Raw genomic sequence first — 25965 nt, 5'->3', positions numbered from 1 at the left:
ACTGGCCGTCACAGCAGTGATGCTAATGTTGGGGGGGGGGGGGGGGGGGCGTGGCTTTTTTAAAAAAAACAAAGTCCCTATCCATAAACAGTTACTGGACTCACAAACACGTACATCCAGATGTTAGAAGTACAGGTAGTAAGTCCAGTAGAGCAGATTGACGAGGACGAAGGACAAAGGGAAGGAAATGCGGGAATAGTTATCTATGTAGTGCGGATTCTCAACACGACAGCAGCTAATGAGGTGTGCGGCCCCCTTGAGGAGAGACAGGGATTTCCCACAGCAGCCCTGCACCTCATCCTTGTTCTCAGATCCGGATGGACTTCTCTTGGTGTGATGAGATTCGCTGGAGATGGTCCTGACTGTGCCGTTCATGTCATGATCACAGTCCAGCACACCGTGTCTACACTGCTGCAAAGGTGGGAAGAAAACATCAGAAACCCTGACTATATGTCCAATATAGAGCCTGTTAGCTTTGATTAAGGTCTTATAAAAATGCAAAAGATAGAATAAAAATGTCTTCACTGACAGCTTGCCTGGGCTGAACTTCCAAAGTCTTCCTGATATGTGGCCTGGCCCTTTCATTGTGTTAGTAATCTAAGTAACAGCAGCAGACGTGTTATGTTGTGTTGTCCACCCATTGTCTATTCCAGATGCTACAGGTGCAATGCAGGATGAGATACCAACCCATTGCAGGACACACACATCATTCACATCTACTAACAACTTGGCAACTTTAGTTCACCATAGCATGTATTTGGATTATAGTGAACGCTGGAGAATCCAGATTAAATCTCAGGATGAAAACAGGGAGAAGATGCAAACTCCACACAGGTAGAGCCTGAGCAGAGATGCAAACCCCAGTGCCACAGGTGTGAGGTAACAGTGCTAACCACTGTGCCATTTATTGTATTATTTACAATAATAAAGTAGATTGAAATATTCCAGTATATTTCATGGCAGTTCATATTCAGAATGAAAAGACATTAAGACAAATTATGCAGAGATGGAGCACAAGATATGCAGCAATTATGCTTTACATTAGCGACTGATAATAATGGTCATGCAGTAAGAATGAGTTTCATCATTGTGTTTGTACTGGGGATACATACTATGTAGACAAGGATGATGATGCTGATGATGGAAATGACCCTCCATGATGGTGGTGGCAAGGTCTCACCATGACTGTATTCTGGGCACCGGAGTGCTGCAGGGTACAGAAGTGGGCAACAGCATACTCTATCAACGCTCCGAAGATGAAGCTGAAGCAGATTCCCAAGTAGACATCAATGGCTTTGATGAAGCAGTTGGCATTGGGCAGGGAGGTTCGAGCTCCCATCATCAGCGTGGTCATGGTCAACACTGTGGTCACCCCTATAGAAGACAGCACCTCTCATATGATATGCTGCGTAAGAAGTTCACAAGATTTATCTTACGCCATATGTTAGTGCTGTAACATGGTAGGGTACGACACCAAATAAAAGTTTAAAAAGGCCAAAAGCGCATATACTCTTGATATATATATATATGGTACAGTACTGTGCAAAAGCTTCAGGCTGTCATAGAAAATGCTCTCAGCTTTCCTTCCCACCTGTCCGGATGGTGCCCGGGGAAATGCTGCTCCAGTTCCATGGAAGGGTGACATCGTGGATGTGACAGATGAACTGTAACATCGTGGGTGCAGACCTCAATCCACACCCTGCACAGGCCGGCATAAAGGATCGACTCATTGATGGACTTTGGCATGACTTGATTACAGTCTACACCTTGCTTTTGGCTAGCATTTTTCCTATAATGCTAGCATGTCTGGGGGGGGGGGGGGCATCCAGTTGACCTTGGACCCCGAGAGGTTTTCGGTTCCTCTCCTCCATTGTCATCTGGCTTTCATTTATTTCTTTGCCGTTCCATTTTCCTGTTTTTGCATCGTTCTCTCTTTATGACATTGTGCTGTTTCACAACAAACCCACATAAAGCACCTTAGGGCAATTCTGTTGTGAAAGGTGCTCTATGAAAGTAAATTGAACTGAATTGAATTGAATGTTTCAATGATTCATATTGGTGTAACGCTATGATATTATGCATAGTAAAGAGTTAGTTTAACCATTTAAAATCCAGCAACAATCATCCAGGATGCCCATGTACTTTTTGACTTGACCACTACCCCATCTTCAATAGTTAATCAATGCCTCAATTACATTTTAAATGAATTTAATTATTTAATTAAGTCAGTGTTTCTCAAACCAGTCCGCAGGAGCCCCCAGACTGTCCATGTTTTTATTCCCTCCCAACTCCCAGGGAACTGGGAGACAACAAAGCATGGACTGTCTGGGGATGCCCACAAACTGGTCTGAGAAACACTGAATTAAGTGAGCTGATCCTGGAATGTAATGAAAACGTGGAATGGCTGAGGTGCCCCTGAGAAGAGGTTTGGCAACTGATGTAGTATTCATCTATCCATCTAATATGTAAGTAGTTTTTTTGGAGAACAAAGGACATTTTTATTACTTTTTTATTATGCTACTCATAATTTGAATCTGTTCTAATGTTCAGTGGTGCTTTTTGTTTTGAGCACATATAGACTGCCCAGGTAAATATCTTCATTTCCTTTGACTGCCTAAGACTTTTGAACAGTACTGTGTTTTGAAGCACATCTTGAACTATTCTAAGTGTAGTTCAAAAAGATGGAGCACTTGTCCAGGTGCAGAATAAGGCATAATATGACGGGGTACCTATACAAATGCGAGCAGGAACAGAAGATTGACTGATCCAGAAAGACACCCATGACAAGACCACCAGCAGGCTGGAAGGAACATAAGTCTCCAATATAAAGTAGAGAATGCTCCTCTTCAGTTCAAAGTGGAAGATCAGTTTGGGATAACGGCCTGCAGTACGTAACGTAACATAAAAAAAACACCAATCCAGTTACAAGCTTTAATTTTCTATATTTTACTATTTTTTCACTTGCACACATTTTGAAGACAAAATTGACAATAAGAATAAGACGATAAGAACAGCAAAGGAGGTGTGACGCCCCTTAAGTAAGGAGAGACATGTGTGTCCTGCTACACCTCGGCACCAGGTCCTCCTTCTCAGATCTTCATGGACTACAGAGTGCAGAGTGGATTTCAAGACTGAAACGCTAAGCGTTGGACCGGAGCAGTACCTGTTTCATAAATAGCCTCTGACACAGAGGTGTAGTGATCTTCCACGGTATACTGGGCCAGGCGAAGAGAGTCTATCCCGCTAACAGAATCATTTCCTCTGGTCCAATAGAACATCACATCATTGATATTATAGCCCCCTGTAAAAACAAACAAACAAACAACCACATATATATCACATTATATATGTATATATATATATATATCATATATAACATTAAATACACATTAATAATTGTAATAATTGTATCCATATTTCTAAACACACATTTCATAAAACCACTTGATTGCACAGCATATTCATGGTTTTGACTATGTAAAGATCTACGCAGTATTTTTGAATATTAAAATACCGTAGAATGTTATGGTATAGCAACCCGACAGCAGAAAAAATAATTTTTAGAAAAGTTATCCAGCTATCAAGTAGTAACAAGGGCCAGAAAATGAAGGATATCTTAATAATAAAAGACTTGTATCTAATTTTCATAAACAGCATGTAATAAGCCACTGTAACTGTACGGATATAGAATATGGAAGGATGTTCTGCATAAAGAGCATCTACAGTGAAAAATGTGACATATGTGACTTCTGTCCTCTAGAGGGTGCTACAGATTTACTATATTTTCTTTTACGTCATGGTGGATCAGAGCAATTGACAATGCTTTTTCTCCAACAATGACTTTCATCATTAGGTGAACCCATCTAAATCTCTCATAAACACTTTCATTTTTTGAAAAGGATTGGATTACATTATGAAGGGATTTTGATTTATGCTTTGACTACAAATGTACGTCACTCTGTCCTATACCATTCCAATAATCCAAATTTGTTAGTATTACTGTAACTGATTTGTGGTTAGGCTTATACGTAGTGTAGAGTTAAAAAAAACTTGATGAAAGACCAAAGAACTTCATAGAGCTGGATAAATACCTTTAAACGATGCTGTAACACATAAAGGCACCACTGTAATAACAAGTAAAGCGTGCAGCAGAAAATAATTCTAGAGTTTGCTACGAAGTGGACAATGTGAAGACACATCGTTGGGAGTCCAGCAATGCTGTGTAATCTCAAAGTCATTCCATATTTTCCATGAAGCACAAGTTCCAAAAACCATATCTGTCACTTTAAATCATGGAAACCAGAATATGCCCCAGCTTTGCACATGATGTAACCTGTCCTTACAGCTTTCCAGCTGCAGCGTGCAGGTCTGCTTGTCCATGGGATATTTGGTTAGATCCATATTGCAGGCCACAGTTGTGGTAATCCTAACATAAAAAGCAGATATGGCAAATTCATTGGCGAGGAACAGATTTCATCTAAGGATCAACAAATGCTATTCTTCACCATATCTATACATTCAATTTTCGATGCAAAAAAATTACAGCAATATATCTATTTTCATATTGCTTAACACTAAATGTAGCTCGTTTTGATATAGATGTTCACCCAGCCTTGCTTATTTGATATCTTGCATGCATGCATATACTGTACATATCCTGACTCTTTGTATTCTGTTTTTCCCATTAATGTCTGCTAATGTTGATATCACATGTATTTATTGCTGTTCAGTATGATTTGGTTTTAGTGCTAAAGATTTTTACCTCCAATTGCCGAACTGTCAACATAAAGCATCAGGAGTAAGTTTACTTACACTATTTAATGTTAGGGTTAATTCAGAAAGAGATTTGTTCTAACATTCACTCAGTGTGTAAAATATTCAGTTGAATGTTTTCAATTACCAGATTTACTGATGGTAAAGTTTTTGTTAGTTCTATCATAAATATTTATTTTGTAATTAAAATGAAAAAACCACTACATTAATCAAAAGTCGGGAATTTTGTACATCATGCCAAGTAGTAACTGTGCTTTGTGTGATATCATACAACAATCTGTCAATAAGAACTGGCATACCTTAGTGCATAAAGAACCGTCCCATTGGGAAATATCCTGATGAGTCTGTTCTCCACTGTGATGTCATGGAGGAAGGATTTCTTTGAGTCGACGATGAAAGTGTCCGGCACCCACAGAAGCTCTACCAATCGTCCATCTAAGCTTAGGCTCTTGTTCCCGTCAAAACACAAGCGTTCATCTGTCCACCGCTGTCTCAGGAATATAGTGGCAGTATAATCCTATAGAAACACAGGGGGAGTATGTTATATAACAATATATTCATGGGTTATAGTATAGTTCAAGTAGTGTAAATTATATATAACAGTGTATTCCAGAAAACAAACAGATGTTCTACTTTAACAAGATTTACTAGAAGGTACCAGTTATGCTAATATTCAAAGGACACCTTAGTCAGAATTAGTTACAGAATGCTAGAAATTTGTACTTATTAGCATTTATGGATTCTATGATGACAACATGGGTGAAGTGTGAGGTATCTCACCATGTTTATTTCTGATATAGTATCAATACTTGCAATATCCAAACTCATGCCCACTGTCACAGGCCCATCTGAGGACAAAACAGGAAGTGACATTGTTGCATTTTAACAAAGATGAAGGGAAATGATACAGCAGGCATTAAGCAGGATAGGATGTCTGCCAGAAATCTGTTTTCTTTTTTTTTTTCTTTTTTTTAACAAATTAGAGATACTAATCCATCCATCCATTTTCCAAACTGCTTATCCCACTGGGTCGCGGGGGGTCCGGAGCCTATCCCGGAAGCAATGGGCACGAGGCAGGGAACAACCCAGGATGGGGGGCCAGCCCATCGCAGGGCACACTCACACACCATTCACTCACACATGCACACCTACGGGCAATTTAGCAACTCCAATTAGCCTCAGCATGTTTTTGGACTGTGGGGGGAAACCGGAGTTTAGAGATACTATTGCCAAAGGGAATTAACACAGTTATTTTCTGAAGAAAAAAAAACGATTTCAAAGATAAAGTTAATTAAAATATCCAAGCATGAAAGGAAGGTAGAAGTGGCCAAAACAACATCTTTAAATAGTTCATTTACCTTCTTGCAATAGTCTTTTCTAAGTCACTGTACAAATGACAAGTAAGAGATGTGTGGAATGTTTCCACATCACGTGAAAAACACCCCTTCATACATTTCCAGTTTCATTTTATACCTCTTTAGTGACTTTATAATGGAACAGCAAACAGTGAATGATGTCTTACAAGGCATAATCAGCTTTAGACAGACATGCGAAAACAAGAGGAACAGTACAATAATTTTCTAGGATTTATGATGAAATTGACTTCAAAGGCTTCACGAGGATAAGGTTCTATGCGCAATAAAACAAATTATATTTCATATTAAAGAAGTATTAAGCTCATTTTATTATTATTATTATTACAAAGTTATTTGGCAATGTATGTAATCTAACAAAAATATTTAAGTGTAGTTTTTATACACTTTGTAAATAAAAAAGTAAATTATTTATTCACTGAATTTCTGGAAATGCAGACAAGAGATATAGCAGAGTTGACCGATTTTCTAATGACATGCATCTCCTTACTATCAAAGAAAGGACGAAGGTATTTGTTGTATCCTCTCATCAGCTTCTGAATGGTGGGTGGAAGGATCTCTCCCTCTTTTACTTCTGCGCTGAGTAATGAGTTCTCCATGATCCTGCAAGAGACGGGAATCACGTGCATAATGAGCGTTTTCCACACTAAGTTGTTTCTGACCCCAGTTGTACTGACACGCCCCGCAGGGCGGGGCAAACCAATTAACATTATCGCACTTCCACCTGTGCAGCTTCACATAAACTGGCTGTACCAAGTGCGTAAATCTCTTAGTCTTCTGTCTCCTGCATTCTGCTTCTTCCTCACCTGCTTTACCTACCCTGTCTCTCCTGCCAACTCTGACCGTCCTGCTTCCCCTGCCGGCCTCATCTGCTTTCCCTGCCCAGTCTATCCTTCCTGTCCTGCCTACCTCACTTGCCCTGCCTGCCTTGCTCATCCTGCCTGCTCCTGACCGCTTGGATTTCCCTGCGTTCCTGCTCGGCATCCAGCACGTCTTCACAGGGCTGACCTCTCCTGTCCTCATTCCATCCCCACCCACATCCCCTGCCTGCCGACCTAAGCTCTGTTCAATAATCAAACTTGTGATGGGATGCTGTCACTCTGTTGAGTTCCTTGGAAGTAGTAATAGTAGCATAAAAATAACAAAATGTTGCTATATACTGCATTCAGGACCCTATGAAGGACAGCAAAGAATTTTAGGTTTATTCAGCATTGTAGAGTAAATGAAAAGGAATACTATGTAATAAATGCTTCACTTTAACTTCCAGTTTGCCATAGACTTCCAGTGACTTACATTTCTCTCTTCTAGAGTTAAATGTATGTCTTTTATCTTCCATTGAGGTTTGTATTGAGCTGAATGTCTTTAAATGCCGTTACAGTACGTCCATCTACGATTCTGTTCTTGATGCTAAATATTTTTAAGCACTTTGAGCAACTATGCTGGAATTTGTGCAGATGTATCCCTGTCCTGCCTTGAACCTGGTACTTCCCTAGACAGATTTCAGGCTAACCATTAACCACATCACAGGTATTGTGGAAGCAGTTATAGAAAATGGATGGATGGTTGGATGGATGATCGAAATGTGGTAGTGATTTGCTAACGTGCTTTTAGCCTGAGTCTTGCACAGAGACGCCTATTTCTACAAAGACGCGTGTTGACACACTTTCTGCATGCTTGGCTGCTGTGCTGCATGCATGTATTGCTTTACTGGATCTCAAAACTGACTAAAGAGATTGTTTCTGTTTAACAGGTGTAACGTCATCCCAAGCCTACATCTCCGCAAATGACACATTATGCCAAGCAACAGTAATTAATCCACTAATGTCTTAGTGCCCCAATTGCCAGGCTGGGATCAAGAAAGTTGTCATATCCCTTGACACCTCAGTCTCACCCACACACCATCACCCCCTCTTACCAGAAAGTATCGAATTTACTGCCCATTGTTCACACCCACCACTGACGACACTCATACTGTATACAGAATAGGGAATTTGGCAACTTCAATTAACCTCAGTATGTTTTTGGGCTGGGGGGAGAAGAGTACCTGAGGAAAGCCTCATGATAACAGGGGGAGAACCTACAAACATTCCACCCACAGAAACCTGGTGGAACCCGAGTTCCAGAGCTATGGGGCAAGAGTGAAAGCTGCCGCCACACCTGCCCACTTTGGTTTGCCCTTCGTTGCAACGACCTGAGTCTGACTCAAGCATCTGCAACAACTTTAATTATTTGATTACAGGAATTATAATTTGACCAATAAATTCCTTGCCCGGATTCCCATTACTTGACCTCCCCCCCCCCCCCCCCCATGTGTCTAGTTTAAGAAGCAAAAACTTTTGACGTGTTTCAACATCATCAAGTTTAATAGCACAGCAACATGCGCTCAGTTAGCTTTACTATGATAATGCACAACGAGGAACAGGCAGTGGTGTCTTATTCTCCTTAAAGCCAGAGTGAATAAACTTCCAGCAACAGTATATCAATCAACACAGCTGTGAATGTAACTCTGATTAAATGGTCTTCTTATGCAATGATGCTGACAGTAGCCGGGAACAGAAATGCAATTCTACTGGCTAGGGGAAGAAAAACTACCTTGAAGTTCAGATGACACAAAACCTTTCATAAAAAAAGTGCAATAGACTTGAATCCTCTGGTGAAACAGAGAAAAAGATCAAAGAGAAAACTGTCGAGGAAAAGATGCCTTGTTGACCAATGCATTAAGGGAATGAAGTTGTTCCTCTATAAATAGCACCTGTGACTGTTATTAATTGGCCTGTTTTAGGAGAGTGGTTGCTATGCACCCAGCTGATGCATAAAGGCTGCAGTTCTTATAGAGACTTCCTTTGCACGGGGACCTGTGTTTATTAATACTACGCCTGCCCGGAGCTGTCTGCTTCACCCTCTGAAGACAAGGTGTCAGCAACACCACATCACAACAGATTATTCTGCCCCGCAGCCAGCCCCCTCGCCACCATCCTTCACGGTACCTTCAAATCATCTTCACGCTCCCGTCTTAGTACCACTCTTCGTGGATCCGCAAAGGGGATGCAAGACCACCCCCCCCCCAGGGCAAAGAGACAGATGTACTCTATGAATGTGTGCGGGAGGATGCAGGCAGATTTAACGATACGTATGTGCGAATGTGAGAATGCTGATGACGCCCCTGTAAAACAGGATTATAATACAGAAGAGCGTATCTGTTTCCACACTGCTGATATCTATACTAGCTCACCAGGAAATTTCCAGAGCCAATATCATGTCAACACTATAATAATCTTCAATAATTTGCAATTTCTAGACACAAAACAGGGGCACAGCCTGGGTGGGATGCCAGTACATTACAGGGTTTGCAGGGACACATATGCAAAACATGGCCAATTTGGAGGCTTTGCTTACATAGCGGAAACCTAAGTGTCATGAGGATTAAATTCATACATTCATTTGCATAATTTAGTTCTTTATTTAAATACCCATAACATTCTTTAGACATCGTTTCAAGAAGCCTTGCCTGTATCCATTGGTGCGGTTTTACACAGGTAAGTTTAAAATAAGTACGGGCATAGTTAGCGATGAATGGATAGGGGGGCTGAGTCTTTAAAGGGGGGGGGGGGGGCTGATGGCAAACTATTCATGACTTAAGCCAATAAATACACATTTATTTTGGGGGGCTAAAACAGGCCTAACAACTCCCCTGAAAATTATTACATTTTCATGACACATCCTCGCTTTCAGCTGATTAGTATTGATTCAAATGTTAATGTTAATCACTATTAGATCAGGAAAAGAATGTAAACTAATGCTGAAATGACACCTCTGGTTATTTTTGTGTGTATTACTTGAAAGGCTGTCAGGGAATGCAGGGTTTTCCAATGACATTTTCCATTAATGATGACACAAAACAGGAGTAGCATTTGTTTTCTTTTGCAACAATGATGACATTGAATAAGGGTGCTGGAAATAAGGCTGGGTGGGCCGACATATAATTCAGTTATGCAGAGAACTTTGTGTTGTTTTTGCAAATGTTCCAGGGAGCTGCTGCAGTTTGGTTCAGAAAGACAGTGGAGGAGAGAGGCTTAGTAATAAGTGGGCAAACAGGATGGCAGTACCAGCTGCTCTAAGCTCTACCGCCTCTGTTAATAATTTTAGCCTAAGCATATTTATTCTGTTAGCTGCAAAACAAATTTGAATTACGTAGTGCACCAGCCACCTAAATCTTCATCTGCATCGAACCATCCATCCATTTTCCAAACCGCTTATCCTATTGGGTCGCGGGGGGTCCGGAGCCTATCCTGGAAGCAATGGGCACGAGGCAGGGAACAACCCAGGATAGGGGGCCAGCCCATCACAGGGCACACTCACACACCATTCACTCACACATGCACACCTATGGGCAATTTAGCGACTCCAATTAGCCTTAGCATGTTTTTGGACTGTGGGGGGAAACCGGAGTACCCGGAGGAAACCCCACGACGACATGGGGAGAACATGCAAACTCCACACACATGTGACCCAGGCTGAGATTCGAACCCAGGTCTCAGATGTGTGAGGCAACAGTGCTAACCACTGCACCACCATGCCGCCCCCATACCGAACCATTCTTAATATTTAATTAAAATGAACTTTTAAGTCTAGGGAAGTGCATCAATGAACAAAACATTCTCCTGTGCTTGACCTTCCTGTCATACTGGTTTTCATGCAAACCTAGAATTACCAGGGAGGTCTAGAACGTGAAAAAAGTTCAGTTTCCATGGTTTTGTTGCGTCACAGAGAGCGAGCTTCCGAAATATGAAACGGAGAAAGAACAAAGACCTGTCAAAACATACTTCATATTCTCAAAAAGAATAGGGCTTATAAGAAAGGTCTGCAATGATTTTAAAAACAACAAGGGTCTGAGAATTCGACAGAAGGAAAATCCCACAGCAAGGCATTTCTGAACATAAATATCCTGGCGCGGTTTGAGATTTTCAGCCCATTTGGGTAAAACCTTTTGTCATTCACCAGTCATCCCCCTGATGATGATCAGATCAGGCCTGTGGTGAAAATGCAGTTAAACCTCAGTAAGTACAGGAAACTAGAACACTCTTAGAATTACTTTTCCCAGCTAAAATTTGTACCTGCGTTACTCTCATAACTGTCATTCGATCACCCTTCAGATTCAGAATTAAGTGCACAGATTCCAGATAATTGAGGGGTATTTCACAAAGCAGGATTTCTTGTTTAGCTGGAGACTTTTTAGATTTAAGATAATCTGGGCCAAATGGACTATATCTTCATCCACTTAAATGTAGCTCAGTGCACCTTAAACTTGACAAGTTATCTTGACAAGCAAGAAATCTGGCTTGGTTAAATACCCCCCTGGTTCATTAACATCACTTGTTTACTATATCCTAAATACTGCCATTGTTCAATGAAATATGTAAGCAATGAACCACAACGAGGTATGAAGTTATATGAAAATAATCAAGGACAACCTGGTGTATGTAGCCCACTAAGCAAACTGGAGTTGATTATTTTCCAATAACCTCAAAACCACAAAGTGTTGTTCCATGCTTAAACACGGTTAACATAAAATAAAAATAGAATAAACTAGTCATGGTTACTTTTTCAGGAGAAAATTATTTCAATTAGCATTTAATAATGTTCCAATGTGCTGTTAAAAATATAGTCCCTATAAGGACAGAACATCTGGTCGGGCTGTTCACTGAAAGCGACAAGTTACCATAGAAACAGTCAACAGACACTTGCGTTTTGAAAACGAAAGAAAATGATGCTGATAATAATGGTTAAAAGTCACACAGGTTTATATATTAACATGTTTAATAAAACATTAAAAACCCATTAATTCAGTACTATTATTAGCCTGCTGGAAGTATCTGTGCAATCACATGAAAATAATCAACATCCATGAGACATTTAGGAACCAGTAAAAAATTTTTTTGCATTTTCTCACTTCCTCCGTGTTAATGACTTCTTGCCTGTGTTATCGTGACTGTGACGTACATTCAGCGATTTGAGTTTGGTTCTCCCTCGGCTTCTGCTACAACCCTTATGTTTTTATGGTTGTTCATATATATCACTTTTGGATTATGCTTTGGCTTTGTTTATCTGAAGGAAAAGATATGGATCCTGCGCTTGAACCCAAACCCAGCCCATTACTGTTATTATTTATATTTAATTTTTATTTTTACATAAGTTTCTTATTTTTATCTTCTTTAAAAGATATCCTATAATTCAAACGTGTAACAGGTAGTGCAAAACACTGAAAGATTACGAAGGCGTACTGTATGCACTGTATTGTTTAGAATACCCAAATAATTTGATAATGGTGACATTTTAAATTGTTTTTAACAGACACTGAATAAATTAAGTATCGCATTGCTTTTGATTGATTTGACAGTGACACATAATTAATAATGTAATGTGATAACTGAATTGTTTGCATCTATTGTAATATCATGATATTATTAATCTTTTAAGATTTGTGCATATTAAAATAATTGTTAAAAAAAGAAAAGGCATAAAGTTAAGGTAAAAATAAAAATAAGTGTTAAATAAATAATGGGTTTGCGTAGTAACTGTATTGCAATCCTATAGGTGATTTATATCCTACTGATTAATGAAAGATATAAAAAAAATTGTGTACACAATATATTTATGCATTACGATCTAACAATAGAAATGCAGATACAGGGATACTATATCTTTTGATACTTCAGTTATTTTTCTGTATGCTGCGGTGGATGCCTGCCATTTGACAACAATCAACAATGATGGATAGGTCAGGTCCAGAAAGTAAAAAGTGAAAAGTGAGTTACACTCACATAGTACTCAACTGGTTGGCTGAAATAAAACAAACACAAAATCCATTTTGAATTGCTGTTCATCCTTCTTTGACGGTGATTCAGATGTTATTCCTCACAGTAACAGTACAACTCGCTCAACATTTATTCATCCAGTTAGGATTTTCTGTGATGCTTCAGATCTAAATGTTATGTTTACAGGGCATATTAGCCTAAGATGGTCTTTTATCTCTTGAGGACAATGGTGTGATGCCACATGTTCCTCACAGATGGCGGGATGCAGATATGAGTCCTAAGCCTCATGATCTTTTCATCTCAGGAAGCAAATAAGGGTGCAATGTTGTGTGATATTAGAACTGAATTTGATGCCAATACAAAAAAGTGAAGGAACTAAGCCTCCAAAATTTGTTAAATAAAATTAGAAAAATTAAACTCTAAGTAACATACAATGATTTTCAAAGGTGGTAGAAGGGCAAACAACTGACTAATTATCAGATAAGAGGTTAAAATAACTAAAAAGGTTATGCACCATAAATTCCGATCATATGATGAATGCTGCAAACAATGCTACAGTGTATGAAAATTTACTTCATTCAAAAATACCTTTTAAGTCAAAATATTTATCGTCCAGTCAAGAAAAGATTGCAATTAATGCTCATCGTACAGAGAAATTATCATTAAAGAACCACATAAACCACCTCTGTATACTGGAAATGTCTCTAAAGCTATTAATAACCCATGACTCAAGTTTGTACCAGCTAAAAAAAAATCAGTTTTATCAGGGCTGCCATTGTGAATATTTCAGGCAATAACCAAAACATGAATTGATCTGTTGGTTTTCAAAAAAATCCCTGTATTTTCTCTCCATGACTTGACATACCTGCTGATCATGAAGACAAAGGTGAAGATGATCCCTCCAGATTTGAAGAAAGACATTGTCATGGAAGGATTTTAACAGGCCGATGTTGTTTATCTGAAACAGAAACACAAGTGTATTTTCTTTGTTAAATGGCTCAAATTGTTATAAAAATGTTGCAATAAAAATGTTGCTTGTAATACTTGGAAAACTCCTGATACACATACACTAGACAAATGATACATTAATACTGTCATGCCCGGCTCGTCCGCTCCTCCTGTGTGCCACGCCCCCTGCCTACCCACGTGTGTTTACCGGATTGTACCCAGCTGTGTCTGATTATTTTCAATCAGTCCTGTGTATTTCAGTCCGTGTCTTACCCGAATCCTTTGTCCGTCATTGATGTTCATGGATGTTTGTTTGCGTGAGATCCCGTATTCCCGATTAAACCCTGTTCGTCCCGTAACCTGCCTGCCTGCTTCCTCCTTCCGCACCTTCGCCGCTCTCCGCCGCGCTCGCGCACCACGTCCCGTGACAGAATGACGGACCTTAAAAAGAAAAGTAAGCGGCGAAGAAGGAGGATCCCGGAGGAGCCGATCCGCCTGGGAGCCTGCTCGCTCTCCAGGATTTGGATCGCTCCGGAGGAAGAGGTACCCGTCCGGTCTCCAGCCCGGGGGCCGCTCCAGCGAGGTACCTGCCCAGTCTCTATGTTCTGGCCCTCGAGTGAGGACGAGGAGGAAGAGCCCTTCCTCTTCCCTTACCTAGAGCGGGAGCCGGTGTTTTCGCCGTCTGTCTTAGCAGACATCGCGCCACCTCCCGCTGCCACCAGGCGCCAGAAGAGCAAGGAGGAGTCCATCAACTACCCGGACCCACTGCTCTTCCCCCCTGCAGCAGCCACCCCGGAGGCGCCGTCCGCGCCTCAACCAGGGAAGACGGCCGACTGCATCTCCCAGTTCTTCGCCCTCCAGGGGCTATTCTGGAGGATCTGGGAGGGACTGGGCACTCCAGTGAGTCCGGAGGCAGAGGACATAATAACGCGGCTCCAGAAAGACTTTGCCGCGTTTACTCCCGCCTCCGACCGGGGGGATCTGGAGAAAATGGCAGAGGGAGTTCGGCAGCTCCTCCAGCTCCAGAGGGCTGCGGACCCCGCTCCCGTGCAGCCGCCATTGCCGGCGGACCCCGCTCCCGTGCAGCCGCCATTGCCGGCGGACCCCGCTCCCGTGCAGCCGCCATTGCCGGCGGACCCCGCTCCCGTGCAGCCGCCATTGCCGGCGGACCCCGCTCCCGTGCAGCCGCCATTGCCGCCTTCGCCGCTGCCCGCCGCCTGCGCAGCCGCCTTCGCTGCCTGCTGCAGCTCCCGGGCCGGCGCCCCCTCTGCAGCACCCTGCAGCTCCCGGGCCGGCGCCCCCTCTGCAGCACCCTGCAGCTCCCGGGCAGGCGCCCCCTCTGCAGCACCCTGCAGCTCCCGGGCCGGCGCCCCCTCTGCAGCCGCCTCCTGTTCCTGACCCCTCTGCAGCCGCCTGCTGCAGCTCCCGGGCAGGCGCCCCCTCTGCAGCCGCCTGCTGCAGCTCCCGGGCAGGCGCCCCCTCTGCAGCCGCCTGCTGCAGCTCCCGGGCAGGCGCCCCCACTGCAGCCAGCTCCTGTTCCTGACCGCGCTCCTGTTCCTGACCGCGCTCCTGTTCCGGACCGCGCTCCTGTTCCTGTCCAGGCGCCCCCACTGCAGCCACCTGCAGCTCCCGGGCCGGCGCCCCCACTGCAGCCACCTGCAGCTCCTGACCGCGCTCCTGTCCCTTCTCCCCCTGTGACAGTTTCTCCCTCGCCCCGGCGAACTCGACCCCGACCTGGGGTAATGTCTGTGTCCCGTAAAGGGAGGGGACACAGACGCAGGGCTGGGATCCCGCCCGCCCTGCCCCCTGGCTCGCCCTGCCTCGCCTGCGCTGGGGCTCGGTTGGCGCCTGCGGGTCCTGGCCCTCCGGGTCGGCTGTCGCCTGCGGGTCCCTCTCCGGTGCCTCGTCGCCCTGCCTCGCTCCCCTCTCCGGGTCCTGGTCGGTCGCCTGGGGGTTCCCCGACGGCGGCTCCTCGGTCGCCTGCGGGGCCCCTACCTCCGGCCCTCCCCCGGACATCGCCGCCTGCTGCGGCTCCCCCCTCCTCCGTGCCTTCGCCGTGGCCCCTTCCAGCTCCCTCGTCCCCTTCCCTGGTGCTCCCTCCTGCTCCCTCCCTGGCCCCTCCGCGGGTCCCTCGCCCTGTCTCCTCTGCCCCTCCGTGGTCCCCTCCGGCTCCGGCCTCCCGGCCGCCTGCGGCCCCTCCGGCTGCCTCCCGTCGCCCGCTGGGGCTCCCACGGGCTCCCCTTTGTTCCCCCGCCTTCTCTCCCTTCTTTCCTGTCTCTGTCCCGCCTGTCTGTGTTCCTCCTCCTGCCTTTGTCCCGCCGTCCTCTGTTCCTGGTCCCTTTGTTCTGCCCCGCTCTGTTCCTGGTTTCCCGTCGTTCCCTCCCGTCACTCCCGCTCCTTTTGTTCCGCCTGTTCCCTCTGTTTCTCCTTTCCTGATCTGTCTCTCTGCCTTCCCATCCCTTTGTCAGCTCCTGTCGCACGTCTTGTCCCTGGCTTTGTTCTGTGCCTCTGTCTTGTTCCCGGTCCCGCGTTGATTTCTGGTTTTGTTTTTCAGGTCCTGTTTTGCCTCGTCCCGTCCGTCGCCCCCTTCCTTGGCGCGCCCGGAGTAGCGCGCCTTTGGGGGGGGGTTCTGTCATGCCCGGCTCGTCCGCTCCTCCTGTGTGCCACGCCCCCTGCCTACCCACGTGTGTTTCCCGGATTGTACCCAGCTGTGTCTGATTATTTTCAATCAGTCCTGTGTATTTCAGTCCGTGTCTTACCCGAATCCTTTGTCCGTCATTGATGTTCATGGATGTTTGTTTGCGTGAGATCCCGTATTCCCGATTAAACCCCGTTCGTCCCGTAACCTGCCTGCCTGCTTCCTCCTTCCGCACCTTCGCCGCTCTCCGCCGCGCTCGCGCACCACGTCCCGTGACAAATACATTAATTGGACACATTAATGATGCATTCATTGATGAGTGGGTTCAGTCTGTAAGCCTGTGACATGCAAATCATGTTTTACAATATAAAAATTGTAAAGTTTTTTTATGTACAGACAAGGTTTATTCTGCTGTCTATATACTGTATAAATATTATTTCAAAATGTAATATTACATATTACACTTTGAAATTTATCAAACAATTTATGTGACACCAGAACGTCATCGAAGCTCAAAAAGCATTACAAAATCATGATTTTTCTGAAACTGTGCCCAACCACTAACCTCTGGACTAAATATTCCTGCCTTTAAATAACACACAATTTGTGAGTGATCATTAGAGATTATCTGTCTCTAGGCACATTCTACATTTGTCTGATTAACCTCTTTCCCTGTATTTGACAGATAGTTACCATAATTATGTTCCCAACACACAGGCACAAAACAATAACATTAAATCTTGACAAATTCCTGGATAATGAGGTCACAGCATGCAAAAGAGTTCCGTAAGTGAAGCACAAAAAAGGGGGAAAGGAAGGTAAAATATCGCGATGCAAATGGAGAGATACAAAAACCGTTCATTTTTCATCTCTGGCCAAATTTCATCATTTTTCCAGCTTGTGAATTAGTCCTCTTGTCAGTCTTTATTAGCAACTTCATTATTAATCTTCTGGAAGATTTCAGAATCAGCATGACTTGGGATAGTATGAATAATTTTTTTAAATTTTATATACACACACTGAGCACTTCATTAGGGACCCTGTACTAATACTGGGTAGGACTGCCCTCTCAGAACCGCTTCAGATCTTCCACAAGAAGCTGGTAACATCCCTTTGAGATTCTGGTCCATGATGACATGATTGCATTATTCAATATCTCTGCAAATGTGTCAGCTGCACATCCATGCTGTGAATCTCCCACTCTACCACATCCCAAAGGTGCTCTATTGGATCCAAATACGACGATTAGGAAGGTCAATGAAGAACACTGAAGTCACTTTCATGTTCATGAAAACAATGCGAGATGATGCCTGCTTCGTGACATGGTGCATTGTCATGCTGGAAGTAGCCATTAAAAGACTGGTAAATTGGCCATGAAGGGATACACGTGGTCAGCAACAAATACTCAGATAGGCTGTGACATTCGAGTGATGATCAACTGGTATTATCTGACCCAAAGTGTTCCAAGGAAACATTTCTTACATCACCACCACATCGACTGTTAACACAATGCAGGTTGGGTCCATAGATTCATGCTGTTGATGCCAAATTCTGACCCTACCATCTGTGTCCCTCAGCAGAAATCAGGATTCATCAGACCAGGCAATGTTCTGTCAAATTTTGGTGCACCTGTGCCCACTGTAGCCTCATTTTCCTGATCTTAGCCTACAGGAGTGGAACCCGGTGTGGTCTTCCGCTGTTCAATCCCATATGCCTCGAGGTTCAACGTGTTGTGCATTCTGAGATGCACTTCTGCTCAGCACAGTTGTACAGAGTAGTTACCTGAGTTACTTTCTGCCTTTCTGTCAGCTCGAACCGGTCTAACCAATCCCCCCTCGACCTCTGTCAACAACATGGCATTTCCATCTGCAGAACTGCCACTCATCGGATGCTTTTTGTTTTTTGCACAATTCTAAGTAAAAACAGAGACTGTTGTACGTGAAAATCCCAGGAGATCTGGTGTAGGAACATTGACAGAGGCTCCTGACTTGCGTGGTTTCATGCACTGTGTCACTCCCACATGACTGGCTGATTAGATAACAGCCTGATCAAGCAGGTGTACAGGTGTTCTGAATAAAATGCTCATCGAATGTAAGTAACTTCATTGTATGATAGCTCTTTGAACAGGGTGCATAAATGTGTATTATGTAGTAAATCAACTCTATACTCTTCAGATAGATCTGCTCAACAAAGAACTTTATGGGCTGATTAACTCTTAAAAAAACTCCTTAAAAGTAGTCAAGATATGAGGGACTAAGCCTGGGAGTTAAATTTCCCTTGTTTACTACAAGGATTTATTATTACTATAAGGATTATATCTTTTGGGGCGGCATGGGGCGGTTAGCACTGTTGCCTTACACCTCTGGGACCCGGGTTCGAGTCTCCGCCTGGGTCACACGTATGTGGAGTTTGCATGTTCTCCCCATTTCGTCGTGGGGTTTCCTCCGGGTACTCTGGTTTCCCCCCACAGTCCAAAAACATGCTGAGGCTAATTGGAGTTGCTAAATTGCCTGTAGGTGTGAATGTGTGCATGAATGGTGTGTGAGCGTGCCCTGCGATGGGCTGGCCCCCCATCCTGGGTTGTTCCCTGCCTCGTGCCCATTGCTTCCGGGATAGGCTCCGGACCCCCCGCAACCCAGTAGGATAAGCGGTTTGGAAAATGGATGGATGGATGGATTATATCTTCACCTCGACTTATTGTCTTTCTGGATTTTCTTGAAGCATGTTCAATAATTATATATTCACAGATGCTGCAGTCAGGAGGCAGGGTCTGTGTGTGTAATATGACAATGTGTTATCTTTCACAGTTGACGGAACACAATCAGACACAGAAATGCAAAAGTAGAGCACACCATTTTGAACTGCCACATTTTTATCAAATTTCACCCGGACCCTACTTCCCCCATCCAGTTTACCGAGGTGTATTTATCAGCTTCAGCTGTCCGCACCCCCACTCCCTAAGGATACCATATGTAATAAAAACATACCATACATTTAGACCTTTGAGGGTACAAGTACTTGTCACTGGGGCTGTACCCTTACTGCTCTGCCAGTTGTACCCTAGCTGTAGGTAAGTTTACCTTTTAAGGTATAGGAATATTTTTTGTACCTTGGGGAACAAAACTGTACCTGAGTTGGCTTCATTTTTTCTAGAAAGGTAAGCAGGTGATGTGATAATGCAAGTTTCTTCCTCATAAATTTATAGACTTTCCATTCAAAGTGCAAGAGGTCCTTGCTGATAAAAGGGATCCAGGTTCCACAAACCTGCATTGCAAGAGCTTGTGTTATACAATTTTGCCGGAGTCACCCATGATCAAGTTGCATGATGTCATACATCAGCTCAGTGATTCAGCTCCCATTGCACAAGCCATTCCATCACATATCATACTATCACCTAAACAAGATGCAACTCAGCTAGGGACATCCCCATTTAAGTATTGCAATCTGCTTGTGCTACAGTACATCCCTTTGGTAATAAAGCCTTATGTCCAGTCACTCATCTAGATATTTCTGCTTATTAGCAAAGTAAATTCATGCTAACAGTCAGGAATATGTTTAAATGAAAATCTACCCACTTTTTTTCTAAATAAATTTCCCTAATGTAATAGTCCTAATGCACATGAATATTAAATACAATTAAACTGCATGAGGCATTTTCATAATTAGCGGTCATTTGCCCAGCAAAAATGTAAGTACAAATGTCTCTTTCATTTAGCAGGGGATGGAAGAAAACACACAAGCGGTTTTGATACTAAAAGAAGACAGCAAATGCCATTGACAAGAAACCAGCTGTCAAGACCTGCATGTCCAGTCCTCCTGTTGCCACGGTCCCTCATTAACCCCATTTTGTAACCAGCTGTTATCCGTCAGTTTGATATGTCCTATAAATTTAAGTTTGCGTCTGAGTCCGTATCCCCAGGTCTGTCATTGACACTCGTCCAGTATCTTTCCCCGTTTGCCCCAAATAAATCCCTTTTGGTTATGCAAAACCGTTTACCTGCCCTTGATTCCCTGCTCCCTGCCCGCTCGCCCGACACAATTCATCACACCAACAGGAAACCAGGCAAAATCAACAAACAGACATCATAGCATCGATCCAATCAGATGCAAAGTATACAGCAGTGGCAAAATTTAACTTTATGTGGACACCTCATTCAGCTCATAAACGGTGTCTCAGTCAATAACCCTAACTCCCTTCGTGTGGCCTGCACCTCTCATGAGACATGAGTTATGACACTTTTTGTTCCTAAGATCAAAAAGCTTACAACCACATTAGCCTAATCACTTAGTCATTAAACTAATCATCTCAGAAAGTAAAGTGGAATTTAAATAAAGAAATATATAATTGCATCACACATTTCCAGGCATTAGTTTAAAGTAACTGCTGATCCAATCAATTGAGCTCCAAGACTACCTCATAGAAACACAATGTGCCAGAATTTCCACAAAATGTAAGTCTGAATTAACAAAGCAAACTTCAGTGCCAAGTTTTCATTGCTGAAACTAATTGAACCGAGTAAAAGTAAACTTCTTTTATTTTAAAAGATTAATTTTGTTCGTTCATATCATTATCCGGGCGGCATGGTGGTGCAGTGGTTAGCACTGTCGCCTCACACCTCTGGGACCCGGGTTCGAGTCTCCGCCTGGGTCACATGTGTGCGGAGTTTGCATGTTCTCCCCGTGTCGTCGTGGGGTTTCCTCCGGGTACTCCGGTTTCCCCCCACAGTCCAAAAACATGCTGAGGCTAATTGGAGTTGCTGAATTGCCCATAGGTGTGCATGTGTGAGTGAATGGTGTGTGAGTGTGCCCTGCGATGGGCTGGCCCCCCATCCTGGGTTGTTCCCTGCCTCGTGCCCATTGATTCCGGGATAGGCTCCGGACCCCCCGCGACCCAATAGGATAAGCGGTTTGGAAAATGGATGGATGGATATCATTATCCATAATGTGATTGTTTTTGATGCTCAGATCATTCACATTTATTCAAACACTGTTCATGAGATTGATCTGGAAACTTTTATTAGACCCATAATTATAAATATCAGCTGACCAGGTATTTACTTATTGTTCCATTTGCCTGAACCAATTTGATCAATCAAACATACATGCGCACACACACACACACATACTGTATATACACACATATGTGTTTGTGCTGTAGGACAAATGGTACATTTTTGTGGTGAAAGATATATATTTTCATACCAATATTCCATTTTCCACAATACACTACATTAGCACAAGAAGCACTTCCAAAATTTAGCTAAAATACTTGACAATGGTACAGCACAGCACTCAGTAATCTTGCAAGAAGTAAATAAAATCATCTACGACAACTGAATAATTTATCAAGCGCAGCAAAAAAGCACAGAATTAAGGGGTTCACTTGCTAAAAGAATCTAAAAGGACAATCATGCAAAATGACCTCAGAGCAGTACAGATACTTGTATTCCTGTTTATGCTGATTGATTTTCTTTAATGAATCAATCTGTTATCTTCATCCTTCTCTGCCTGACCTGGAGTCTCAGGTAGTATATTTCTTATGCTGTTTACTACACCCAGATCCTCTGATGTAACGGTAATGTCCATTACCCATCACAGCCCATCTAATCAGCCGCAGTAAAAATATCTCATTGCTCATTGAAGGCTATTCAGCAGAAAAGCAATGTCACCTTCTGAGTTAAAAGCAACACTGCCTAAATCTATATTCTATGCTCTGGCCTTTAAGAAGTAGCAGCAGTGACACTAATAATAATAATAATAATAATAATAATTTGCTTTTTTCTTTTAAAAAACAAAAAATCTGACTGTAGGGGTTGGTTTTGATTGTGTAAAATCTAAAACACTCAGTGGTTCATCACATAACTATATGTATTTTAATTCTATTTATTTATTTATTTATTTTATTTTTTTTGGGGGGGTGGTTACAGTTCGGTAGTTTTCCCTCAGTGTTCAGTGGTCCAAGAAAGTCCTGTTCGCAATTTCTTATATTACTCTTCACGCATGGTAGAAACGCTCAAATTCAAGTACGGGATACGTACTCACTGAAATACAGGATAGCGTATCTACTGTCTATTAGTTTGTAGTGGTCCTCGTACTGTATATTTCATCCAAGTAAATCTGCCATCCATAAAACAAATACATACATTCATTTAAATACGTACATACATTAATTTAAAATTAAAAATACATTAGACAATACAAAGAAGACGTATCTCATCCTTTTAATATTTAAAATAATTTAAATATACAAATGTTGAACTCGATCAGAATAACTCAGAACAGAAATGTTGCAAAGTTCAGAACAAATAACACAAAAGTCAAGTGTCCCTTCTAAATTTATTATATATCTTATGTAAAAAAAAAAAAAAAAAAAAAAAAAAAAACTACGATTTAACACCTGGCCAGAATAATACCTAAATTGAATGACAGCAATGGAATAACATCATTGTAAAGATAAAGGTAACGATTCGGCAACATAATTGCATTTTTATTTTTTCATGAATTACCGATTAATCTTCTGGCAAATTAAAATGAAGACAGCGCACATATTAACTTACCTGTAGAGATGTAAAGTAGAGAGCATTTCACAAAAATTTGAAAAATAGCTAATCGAGATGAAATGACACGTTCATTAAGTTTCCCATAGCAACAAAATGTGAGTTAAAACTGCGAGCATTTAAAATTAATCTTTCCAAGTCGCTGCTGTGCGTAAGTCTGCCTGCAAACCAACTGAATTTCTAAGGCATTCCCGTCTGCGCCCCCCCCCCCCCCCCAAACACTACAGAGGAGGGGTGATGTTGGTGTTCTTACTCTATGCATGTCGATAATCTTTGTTACACGGATCATATAACATTTAGTGAATTCAGTCGAATCAATGAATGTTTTATGTATTCGATTTGTTCCCATGGCAATACCATAACGAAGAGATAAACCTAACTGTACCCCGCTAACCGCGGTGGACAAAATTACGTTCATTATGCAAGGAAAGTTAAATACGGAAATATACTTTCTAAAAAAAAGAAAAATAAGGTGAACTTCACAGGGCATGAATGTATCAATACAATAAACTGTGTGTTAGTTTGCCATTTCAGACATATTAAATCGGCGGTGTCAATTTACCTTAAATTAAGGTTTTTAGCTTTCCAGTAATTGTGTAAATATAAAATTTATTTGCGACTTTCAATATTCTGTATTTATTAATACCTTATTTATAAATGCCCCTGTTTACTTTGGAAACTAAGCCATTAATTAGTCTCAGAGGTTAAATTTTCTTAAAGATTCTGTTTTAAATGAGAATTAAGCTTCCCCTATAACAGAATGATATAATTTCCTTTGCTGTATTTTCCTTCCTTTATACAATGAATTTTACCCCTGCAATTATGAGAGGTAAAAAGACAAAGACAAAGAACATTTTCTGATCTATATGTGAAATTGTAGTTCTGCTTTATTGTTGGCTGGTCTAGGCTCATATTCAGAGCAAAGGTTGGAGCCAAATCTTCTCATTGTCCTCTGAGTCGTTTGAACCTTGAAAACCACGTGCCTGTGTCCTGTGTCTCTCTTACCCTGAATGAGACCAGCATTTAAATCACAGCTGGGAGGGACTGACTAGCCTTCAGCCTTGCCTATAGGGTGACAAGATAATTTATGTCACAGAAGACACTTTGGTCACTTTGGACACTCTGTTCAATCCTACAGGTATGGGGCTTTTCACGTAACTGTTTGTTCCCCTTGATAGTGCAGGTGGTTGCTGTCCGGCAGCATGCTGTTAAACGTTTCGGAAATGCTTTACATTAAGTGCACCTTCATAATGCATTTGTCATGCATTCATGAAACATTCAGTGCACCTTCATAATGAATTCATCATGCATACATAAAACATTCAGTGCACCTTCATAATGCTTTCATCATGCATTCATAAAACATTCAGTGCACCTTCATAATGCATTCATCATGCATTCATAGAACATTCAGTGCATCTTCATAATGCATTTGTCATGAATTCATAGAGCATTGAGTGCACCTTCATACGGCATTCATCATGCATTCATACATTCATAGAACATTCAGTGCACCTTCATAATGCATTCATCATGTATTCATAAAACATTGAGTGCACCTTCATAATGCATTCATAAGACATTCATAGAACATTCATAAGCAGCATGCAAGTACATCTTAACATCCTAACATCTCTTAGCAGCTTCAATATACATTTATAACAAACCTTACATGATTATAAAACTAGAATGTTTGTTATTATTGTGTAATGTTTGTTATTCATATATATTACAGCTGTTAAGGGATGTTAGGATGTTACGGTATACATACATGCTGTTTATGAATGTTTTATGAATACTTAATGAATACTGTATATTATGAAGGTGTACTGAACGTTTTATGAATGCAATATAAAAGCATTATGAAGGTGCAGGTAATGTAAAGTATTAGCAACATTTCAGGGACGTTTGGGGTCTCTGTGAGACCCGAGAAAAAGGAACCAGGGAGCCCAAGAAGGTGAGAGTGAGCAGCTAGAGGAAATGGCTTCACAGAACATGAAGGGCCTGCCTATAGAATTTACTTTATTTATTGCCGGGCCCATGAGTTCGGAGTTAGATGTCTCCCCATCCCCTGCTGAGAAGTCAGACGTGTCGTCCTGTAGGGCTGGGCAATATGGCTGTAAAACAATATCTCAATATTTTAGGTCACTGTATTGATATTCAATATATATCGATATTATTACATTTTATTAACAGTGAGGACAGTCAGGAGAGTATGTCAGAAAGATTTATGGTTTTATTTATTCATCATGTTTCCCAACTAGAAAAAATACAAAGTGCATCTCTGCTGAACATAACAATATCACATAAGACATAAAAAAAAACACTGAATTCTTAGAAAAAATGCTAATTGAATAAAAATGTCTTAGTGCCTGAAATGTAAATGAATAATTCAAGCATTTAACAATTAGATTCTTCAGTCAAATACTTATTTGTAAAATAAGATATTAAATAACATTTTTGTGCAGTTTTGTTCCTCTGCTGAAGTGTTTCATATGAACCAAAAAAAGAATTACAAACTGACTGTCTACAAGTGCCTGAAATGTTTTTTTTTTTAAGTATTTCAAGAATTTAGCAACTATAGGTTGTTCAAAAGTTGTATAGATTGTATAGAGACTAATTGCTGTCACATAGCACTGGAAACAAATGTGTGTACCGTAGACAAAAGCATGAATAAATTGCAAACAATATTGATGTATTAAAAGATTTTTTGTTTGCCAACATTTTTGAACAAATGTCATAGGTTTGGTACTCATTTGTCTTTAGAGTAGTTGTGCTGTACTTTGCAACACTTCTTTCCTGTTGTGGCGTGTTTTTCTTTGCCTTTTCTTTGCACTATCTCGCCTCTTTTTGATACAGCG

General features: G+C 41.9%; 1 protein-coding gene across 3 annotated transcripts; it reads right to left on the bottom strand.

Annotated features, from left to right (window-relative positions):
- Positions 1–62: 62 nt before the first annotated feature.
- LOC125739357 (gamma-aminobutyric acid receptor subunit pi) lies at positions 63–23260 on the bottom strand. Of its 3 annotated transcripts, none has more exons than XM_049009389.1 (10): positions 23105–23260; positions 13827–13919; positions 6637–6749; positions 5554–5621; positions 5073–5290; positions 4344–4426; positions 3164–3301; positions 2730–2882; positions 1181–1374; positions 63–411 (listed from the first exon to the last, which is right to left on the bottom strand). In XM_049009389.1, the coding sequence occupies exons 2-10, from the start codon at positions 13886–13888 to the stop codon at positions 124–126; spliced, it is 1317 nt and encodes a 438-aa protein (XP_048865346.1). In that variant the 5' UTR covers positions 13889–13919; positions 23105–23260; the 3' UTR covers positions 63–123. The 3 variants fall into 3 exon arrangements, with proteins under 3 accessions (XP_048865346.1, XP_048865348.1, XP_048865347.1); XM_049009391.1 differs by having other exon boundaries at positions 63–408; XM_049009390.1 differs by lacking the exon at positions 23105–23260 and adding an exon at positions 18330–18491.
- Between the last annotated feature and the right edge of the window lie 2705 nt (positions 23261–25965).

The sequence above is a fragment of the Brienomyrus brachyistius genome, chromosome 3, assembly GCF_023856365.1.
Source record: "Brienomyrus brachyistius isolate T26 chromosome 3, BBRACH_0.4, whole genome shotgun sequence".
In the NCBI taxonomy this organism is placed as follows: Eukaryota; Metazoa; Chordata; class Actinopteri; order Osteoglossiformes; family Mormyridae; genus Brienomyrus; species Brienomyrus brachyistius.
This window is presented reverse-complemented; position numbering and strand designations above follow the sequence as displayed.

Excerpts from the sequence above, each read along its gene's own strand:
- LOC125739357 (XM_049009389.1), bottom strand. The coding sequence starts at position 13,888 with ATGACAATGTCTTTCTTCAAATCTGGAGGGATCATCTTCACCTTTGTC. Across the intron at positions 6,750-13,826 it reads TTTGTCTTCATGATCAGCAG|GATCATGGAGAACTCATTAC; the intron begins GTATGTCAAGTC and ends CGTCTCTTGCAG. Across the intron at positions 1,375-2,729 it reads TCCTGCTCGCATTTGTATAG|GGGTGACCACAGTGTTGACC; the intron begins GTACCCCGTCAT and ends TGTCTTCTATAG.